The following is a 9,470-nucleotide window of genomic DNA, read 5'->3' on the forward strand; positions in this document are numbered from 1 at the left end:
TTTACAGCTGCCACAGGATGTAATCTGACTCGCCTGCTGCTTCTCCCACTGCCTGTTGCCAGGCCGCTATACTGGAATGACAGACATGTTAGTGTTTATATTTTCGGGACACTGAAAAGCATGTAAGAATAGAGGTGTTGCATCTGGTTTGAAATTTCAGTAAAGATCTTCAGTCCAGACAATGTCGAATGAAAAATCAGAGTGTGTTGCAAATGGCTCTCTTCAATTGTGAGTGAGGTATTAAAAACAATAGTGGGGTACTATTTCTTAGTGCATGATCCCATGAGGTACATTTCCAGTGAAGCCGACTATTTAGGGTGTTGAAACGCTACACCTCTGTCGGTGTGTGTCAGAGTGGAGGAGAAGGCGTGTAATACGTGATCAGAAACACAGCTCTATTTATAACGAATCATACGGCCTGCCATGCCTCACTCTACTCACGCACAAGGACGAGTTTGAAAGGACAGACACAGCATGCCTCCTCTGTGGTCACTGAGCTCCCTACGAACACACTGTACAGGGCTATAGGGGGCTGCGGAACAGGAGACCTGCAGAGGAATCTACAGGTAGGCCACATGGCACTTTGCACCGCACGAACAATCATTAATTTGACAGAGGCAAGATGGACAGCTGGAGCGATAATAGGCTACGTTTTAAACCACAATGCTTTTAAAATTCAAAGTTACTTAATCAGCCACATACATCTTTGGTAATGTTGTGGGCATGATATTTTTATATTTGTTATAAAACAAAAATGAGAAATTTACATGCTCTTACATACTATTAAACATGAAACACTGACATTGAAGTCTTGAGAAAAATATCATGAGAAAGGAAATGAAAAAATAAACATCTAGGCAAATGACAAGAAAGACTTACTGTAAAATGACTAATAAAATAGTAGGCCTAATGCTTATTTAATAACAGAAGTACATAAGGGCATGCAAATATTAATAGTTCAATAAATACGATGTTATTTCCAACAGGGAGTATATCACATGGTACAACAACATTGTAGATGATATGCATTGTTTTATGCTCAAGGTAGTGAGGTAGCTGTGCCTGTTTTTCCTCTACTGCATGCCTATATAAGCCAGAATGGCACGTTGGCCATCTGAGAGATATGACTACCTATCATATAATAGAACTACCTGGGTCAGGGCCATAGAGTATATAAGGACAGGCAGTTAATAATGCTTTTCACTTCAACTCTTCATGTGCACACAGAGGGTTTGAGGGGTGAGTTTTTCATTCACACTTTTTTGTTTGTTCATTGTTCATTCATTGTTTACTTTAGAATTCATTGTTTAGTTTAGAATTACTATTATTGAGTTGCATATAATGTTCATCCTAAACTAAATGTACCGTATATTCCCTTTTCATTGCTGGTTGGTTTTCTGGCTACGATGCATGTGATGCACTCTGCAAAACATGTTCATTCTAATAAAGTTTGCTGAATTATTCCCTTTTCATTGCGGAGTTGTTTTCTGATTATGATGCATGTGATAGACACGTGAGCAATAGAAGGTTTCATTGTACAAATGTAGAAAATGTGCATCTCTAATTTCATTTTGTTATCTTTATTTACAGTCTAGAGGGGCTGGTGACTCACTCGTCAGTCATGGATGACTTTGAGTACAGCGTGCACATCTCAGAGCGGGACTGGGACTGCTTTTTCCAGGAGTGTGAAGAGTGTGATCTCCTTCCTCCAGTCCTAGCTGGCCTGGACGAATCTGGCATGAGTGACATTGATGACTTGAGTTGCCATCTCTCACACAGGACGTCACGACAGGGCAGAGACGTTGCTCAACCTGACCCGGACGTAATTGACGGACCCCCAGACTGCAAGGGGTCACCAGTGGAGATGTACCTGGACACGTACGGGCTGCGCAGTCCAGACTACATATTGTCCGGCAGTGAGGACGATTTCCACATTGAGTCAGTCAATCGGTTTTTCGAGCAGCTGAGAAATGTGAATTCTGCTGAGCAGTCACCTAGAAATCATCAAACTGCTAAAGGAAATGTAAGGAGAACCCAGGAAAATCTGTGTAATAATGGGATAGATGATGATGAATATCCACCCATCAGTCAACTGTCAAACGGTCCTCTTGGAGTGAAAAAGGACCAAGATGCTTTTGGTTCAAATGACGTCAAGCCAAAGAGTAAAACAGACCCTCGACATCTGGCCAAGTGCACGGGTATTCAGTCCAACACTGCTGCAACAGACTGGTATACCCGTAGCACGGAATTAGTAATCAGTGAGGAGGACCAGCCTGCGAATCCACAGAAGTCACATGTATGGAAGGAATATGACAGAAGAGATACATCCCATAATAATTTAACCACTGAGACGAAGGTGCAACCTGTTAAATTGGGATCATCTGACACTGCTACAGTGCTGAGCTCAGACTTGGTCACCTGCAGTGATGGCATAGATGGGATGCGGGGGGATGATATGTACGGCCAGCCTGGGTTCAGGAGGAACGCGGAGCAGAGGGAACCACTGCCTGGCCAGGGGCTGTCTCCCTGCTCAACCCTGCGCAGGAAGAAGAGAAGGAAGAAAAGGCTGAGCATTGAGCCTGTCGAGCCGGAGCATAACATTGAGAGCCAGTTCCATGGCAACCACAGTGAATCAGACGAGGACAGACATGCACGCAAAGCAGAGGTGGACCAAGAGGCACGTCTGTCAGGGGACTTTGGCACAGTTAAAATGGCTGACAAATGCAGCGGTCCTAAGTTCCTGACACTGCGCCCTGTGATTGATAGCTTCTCTGATCACTTGCCAGGGCAGACAAACTCACGCACATGGAAAGACAGCATTTCAGTGCCACGAGAGCTATCTGCAGCTGGAAACCAAGCTGACAGTATTGACTTACCTGAAACACACACAGGGGCCTTTCATTCGAATAAGATGGAACCGAGACGCCGAAGCACAGATATGTCCAGTGGAAGGTGCTGCGAGAAGCCATTATCACTAGTACAGTTAGTTTTGGAAAACAGCTGCAATTCTGCCGAGAGACCTATGTCAGCAAATGTCAATGAGCAAATGAAGATCGCAACACTCCCTGTCAACAACCGTGTGTCAACACAAGACGAGAGTGATAAAGTGACAGGTAACTTACAGCAAAACAGCACTAAGGCGCTGTATACAAAAAAATCTGACCAGGTTACAGTCCCCCATACACCTCTTGAGACTCTAGGATCAAGCTCTGAGAATGGGCCAAAGATTGTGCATAGTCCTGTAGAAGCTCAGAGAAAGACAGATCTACCACTCTCACTAAATGGAGTATTGAAGGCTGGAGGAGGAAATAGTCATTCATCCGCACCACTTGCTCAGATTAACAACTCAGCTCTAGATTTAGGAAAAGTTATCCCCCTGGATTATTCAGCATTTTCAGCCATATCACAAAATGGCATTGGACCCAAGCATACACATAACACTGATGATTTAAGAAAAATATATGACTCATTTTCAGATTTTGGTTTGAAGAGAAATGAGATATTAAATCAACTGGGTTCTACATGTGATATAGACAATTCACTTGATGCTCCTAAACCATCAACAGATGCCACAGCTATCAGTGACGGTTATAGTATCAAAAATGCAAATACTTTGGAGTGTGTGCACCCTAGAGAAAAAGTCCCTCAGAAACCCACAAACAAAGACTCTCCAGCCAGAAACGACACAGTGTCACAGATGATGCCACTGGATGTTGAAGGATTGCAGGCTCAAACAACGTTAATAGATAACAACAACAAGCCCTGTGCACCGCCAGCACATTTAAATGACCCAACAACTGCCGAATGTCCTGCAGCTCTGGGGAAAACAACCAGTGATAAACAGATGCAAATGAAGGAGGAAAGTGCTGTGGAGACAGATTTGAGGCCTGATAACACCCGGAGCAAACAAATCATCCCATATCCTGCTGAAACAGATCCCAAAGATACTGCTCCTAGAAATGGCCCACTCACCAAAGGCACACACACTAAGGAACATGGCATGCCTCAAATTTATGGTGATGAGCAAAGCAGAAGATCTTATCAACCGGTGGCAAAAACAGACTCAAATGTTAGCTCACATGATAAGTCATTATGTGAATTATCAAAGGCCAGTAGAACTGATAGAAATGCGGTGGTATACCCTTGCACCAACGCACTGAGTAACACGGATAATGATACCCACAGTAATATGATGATTGCGACCAAACCTGCTACAGAATGTAATGAGGCTGGCAACAATGAGATCCAGAGGTACCCAGCTATTTCAAATGCTCTGGTGAAAGAACCCTGCAAGGCTGTCTCAGTAAAACCCACTCCTAGTGGGGAAGTGTACAGACCTGACACAGATGAAGACCGAAACACTCACCCCACACCCCTTCCTGAGGAGGAGAGTGAGGCTGCTGTATCAGAGAAAAAGGACATTGAGGCTGCCACCAGTGACCCCTCCCCTGTGTTCGCTATGTCTTCCTTCTGGAATGAGATGGAGAAGCTGACCATCAATGACATACTGCGTTTACGTTTGGTCAGCCAGGCCCAGCACCCTAGCATCCTCGCCCCACCCGACGATGATGGCAGCTTTGCCGAGGCCTCACACGCCAGGGACTCCGGCTACTTCACGCACGTGGATGACTCGAGGCCTGATCGGTCCAGTGGGGACATGTCCACCATGTCTGACTTTGACGAAGACCCATCCTCGCCACTCCAAGAAGTTCCTAAGGAAGGTGGGGATGAGGCATCGGCTAATCGCTGCGACATTGTGTGGGTTAACGATGATCCTGATTCGGTCCTGGCCACTGCAGAGGCTGACGACGTGGTGGTACTCAGCACAGAGACGGCCATTCCTCAATCTCGTTTTGCAGAGCAGCAGTACTTCAGGAAGATGTACAAGAACATCAGCGTGCAGAACCTCAGGGCCCTGGAGAACCAGCCCCTCAGGCAGATACTGAGAAATGCCTCTGTGCAGTCCCTGAGATCATTGGATGGTGATGACGACCCGCCAGACCCTTTCTACCACATAAACACGTCAGCACATTTTTCTGATGATGAGTCGGTGGCGGATGGCCATGGTTTCTCCCTCTCAGAGATGATAGAGTACCTCTTTTGCGACGATGACACCAAGTCCACTGTTTCAGAAACAGAGAACCTGCCCTCGTATCACATCGATGGAACCTCCGTCTCAGAGAACTATGATCATTTCTTCTCCGAGTTTGAGGCAGCTAACCTTTTCTTCCCAACGTCAGAGGGATCCGCAGGGTCATACTCGGGTGAGAAGTTGCCTATTTTCTGTTCTCGCTCAGGTAACCAGACCCATCAGTTCCCCGAACTGTACGACCACTTCTTTCCCGATTCTCCGACACAGTCAGATGAGGACGAGGAAGAACGTGAGCACTCGCCTCCGATCCGCGTGGTGTCCCGCTACGATTGCAAAGGAGCAGCTCTGCCCCACTGTACTCAAACAGTGACTAGTGCCAGTAACTCCAAAAGCACAGTCTTCTGGACCAGCCCACTCTCTCTACGCAGAGTACGGCGCACCAGCCCTGCATTGCCCTCCTATGAGCCTTATTCCTGGTCGCTGGCTCCTACCAACAACGCCAAGAAGACTGGCATAAGGACAATCCAGCCAATCAATGTCATGGGCTACGAGGACCAGGGCTCCTTCCCAGACCCTCTTCTGTGTGACCTGGAGAGCCGCATCTTCAGAAAGCTGGCCGAACAGAAGATGCAGTTTCCTGAGGTGCAAACAGCCGACCCCCGTAAGTATTCCACTATTTTTAACATCAGTCAAAGGTCACGCACAGTTCTCAGGATGTTCTCAACTCCCCCTTTCTCTCAGCCATATTTCCTGTTACTGAGCTCTAAAAAAACTGTGACTTTGTGATGGCAACAGGATTTTCCCCTGGAACTTTGCTGCCATCCCTTAATAATCGGGATGTTGGCCACGGATTGCAGAATTGTGCTTTGAAATGATGTGCAGTATAGCAATCACAGTGTCACCGTGCTGACTCACACATAAGCACAAGCGCCACATGTCTCATTGATGTTTTCCTGCATGCCTCTCTCTGTTTCCTCTTCCCTATTGTACTTGCCATGACTCATTCAGTCCAGGTGCCACGTGCAGGGAATGGTGGCTCTGAGCACGTAGAGAAAGTGGCCGTGGCTTTCGTGCCAGAGGAATGGCAGTACGTGAGTGTCCATCCACCGCCCGTTTGGCTGGCACCTTCAAGTCACCCGTGTGCCAGGAATGATTCCCATATTAAACTTTGAGTTAGAAGTAAAAATAGACAAGCACATTCCCTGCTTCTGCTTACAATGTCTCAGTGACCGGTTCAAGTATGATCATCTGCACATTTGATGTCTTCCACTTTGTATTGATACAAGTTCTCAAGGGTGGACTTGGCTAAGCTGCTTGTCAAAGCCTGAAAGGCTGTGTTTATGCAGCCTGGAACATTTGTTGTGTATGCTCCTGGATGCTTGGACTGGTTCCAGGTGCAGGGCTTGACCAAGGCAGATGGGGAGGCAGTGTGCAGCTGTTTGGGCCGTTTAGAAAATCCCCCTGATCTGTTCCCAGACCCCAGACCCAACCCCACCCTCACATAATCGCCATGAGCCTGAGCCTTTATTCCCCTTGTCTCACCTATGTCTACAGTATCCTCTGGACCATAGCTAATAGCTGTGCACTGGCAATGCAATTTGGGTCTTCCAGTTTAAAGAATTTCAAATCACAATTCATATAGTGAAATATACCTGGAAGAGCTCTGAGCCGTCAACATCTGTATTTGTATTTGCAGTTAGTGGTGACACTGGCTACATTTACATGTGTGTTTTTTTCTCAATCGGATTGATATAATTCCGATTGAAGGCATTGGATCAACTGTTCACATGATAATGTAATTCGATGTGATCCGATCCGATCAGGTGTTATACAGGAACCAATTTATCGGAATAGCTGTATGACATGCATGCATTCATTATGTTTGGTACGGGGTTTAAAATCAGCTCAAAAATACAAATCTGTTGTTTGTTCAAAGCAGCTATGAGGCAACAGTGTGAAGCTGCTGCATGTTTACTGATACTGGAAGTAACTTTTATGAAGAGACGTTTAAGACTGTCTCAGAACAATCTCTACTTTGGTTAAGATCTTAGTAGGCTACATGTGGTGTCATAATTGGCTTAATGAGATGTTGAGATGATGAGATGTTAAAGATAATCACAGCAGTAGTGAACTTGTTATGAAAGTGTTTTCACAAAATATAGGTTTTCTCATGTCTTCTCAAGATTCTTTAACCCTGTTAAATGTTTACAAGGCTGTTCGATCGGATATCAGAAATAGAAAACACCACCCCTTTAGTGTTTTATTCCAATCAAAGTGTTTATGAGTAATTTTTACTCTGATTGAGTCTAATTGGGTTAAATGCCCATGTAAACCACCTACTGTTTTACTAAGTTAGCTCTGATACTCAGAGTTCCTTAATTCAGTTCTCACTTCTTTTTTTTTCAGGGATAGATGCCCCTCTGGTTCCCCTCAGGCAGTCAGACATGTGTCTGGTCTGCATTGCATTTGCCTCCTGGGTCCTAAAGTCAGCCAGCCCCCAAGGTGCTGACACATGGAAAGCTGGTATGTGTTTTCACTGTAAACATACAGTACCTGCTTCAACCCTCATCGCTTACACTTTAGTCTAGTAATTGAATGCAATCTTTCAGTAGTCAGCATGTATTCAGGCCATGTAGTATATGATTTATACAGTTATGATTTATGAGTTAAATTTTGGATTTAATAAATAACAATAACAAAAAAATAACAAAATTAGGTGATGATTTCATTCTCACAGAATGAAATGTAAGGTAGTACAAATAGCGTTTCCACACAATACTACTGTAGCTCTTCAAATTCCTTTCCTCTTCCACAGTTCTGCTGGCCAACATCAGTGCGTTGTCTGCTATCCGATACTTGCGGCGGTACGTGAGGGATGAGGCTGCTGGAGCCAAACCGTTGCGTCAGATCCAGTCCTGAGTAATCATGTTCCACTGCCTATCAGGAGCTCGGTGTCCCATCACAGCCTGGCAGTACCATGCTCCATTTCAGCCAACATACCGCTGTCTTTATCCAGCTAACTGGACTCAGTTATACAGACCATAACCTCTAGCTGTGTAACAGTGTGCCATCTATGATATATGTAGGAAACATATGCATGTATTTAATGTATAGTACATGTGTTACATAGTAATATAGTAATTCAAGCACAGTTTGGGAAAGGAAATTATAAAAAGACTATGGCCAAAGAGATATATTATAGGCTGTCATCTTCCTTCCAAGTAATGCACTAGCAAAACTTAAAATGACCAAATGCATATCCCTTGAAAAATGTATATTTTTTTAAATCAGGATATATATTTGTACTTGTTGAAGAAAGTATGTGTTCATATAGACATGGGTGTTCATCGAAAGTGTTATGGAGAGTTAATGGGCTATAATGAGAATATTCATTAAGCATGTTGTGATGGACATGGTGTTTGTTTGTTAAGAACAGTGAAGGGGTAAAAGAATGTAATGTGACGGAGTTCAATCCTTTATGGACATGAACATGTTATCTCAAGATAACATGAACCTTAATGTGGAGGCTTTTTTTTGCTGTGTGCCTCATTATTAAAAATGAAAAAGAGTTTGCTGGTTGATTTTGTCAGGTAGGTGGGCCTATATGTTGTTAAAATGTATCTTTTTTACTACTATACTGCTAGTCTCCATGTTTTATGATGGGATTTGTTTTTGTTTTGCTTTCACTTAAAAACAAACTGTGGAGGGTGACACAAAGTTTCTCCAGAAGAGGGCAACACAAGACCATGAAAAAACATCAAATCACACAGGGCCGCCTACAGACTACAGTATCCTTATTTCGAGGTCAATGATCCACTGTGTCCTCTGTGTTTGAGGGCAGTTATTTCTGTGTATTAATAAAAATAAAATAAAAAGATTCAGAGGGGGTTAGTAGTATGCAAGCACAAAAAATCAGAATCAGCCAGACCCCCGAACATTGGTTGAGTTAGCGCTATCAAGTGACAAGTAAATTACCCCACTAACAATGCCCGGAATGATGTTTCCATTTATTTTCCGAGCTTGGTGTATTGTTCCATAGCTTCATGTATTGTTTATTTATATTTGTTTTGTTTATATACTCGAGAAACATTTAAAGAAAGAGCTTCACTTAGGACTGCAACATATAGGCTATTGTAGTATATTTACTTATATAAAACGTGGCAATGTTTATACAAAACACTGTTTATACAAAATGTGAAATGAAGACCCTCAACCTTAATTAAATGAAAATGTAGTCTTAATTGGACCAGTACTTTTTAAGTCATGTGAGTGAACACACACATACAGATAGACCCAATTAAACTACCCTTTCCCCTCTACGGATGTGGGCAGTAGTAGTAGTTTTATGGCTCAAGTATGTTTAGTGTGAACTACTTGG

General features: G+C 43.8%; 1 protein-coding gene across 1 annotated transcript; it reads left to right on the plus strand.

Annotated features, from left to right (window-relative positions):
• Positions 1-237: 237 nt before the first annotated feature.
• LOC125292798 (PPARGC1 and ESRR induced regulator, muscle 1) lies at positions 238-8,661 on the plus strand. Its single transcript, XM_048240239.1, has 4 exons — positions 238-566; positions 1,591-5,753; positions 7,499-7,615; positions 7,908-8,661. Exons 2-4 carry the CDS (start codon positions 1,622-1,624, stop codon positions 8,009-8,011), a joined length of 4,353 nt encoding a protein of 1,450 aa, XP_048096196.1. The 5' UTR covers positions 238-566; positions 1,591-1,621; the 3' UTR covers positions 8,012-8,661.
• The last annotated feature ends 809 nt before the right edge of the window (positions 8,662-9,470 follow it).

This window comes from Alosa alosa, chromosome 4 (genome assembly GCF_017589495.1).
Source record: "Alosa alosa isolate M-15738 ecotype Scorff River chromosome 4, AALO_Geno_1.1, whole genome shotgun sequence".
NCBI classification, from domain to species: domain Eukaryota; kingdom Metazoa; phylum Chordata; class Actinopteri; order Clupeiformes; family Clupeidae; genus Alosa; species Alosa alosa.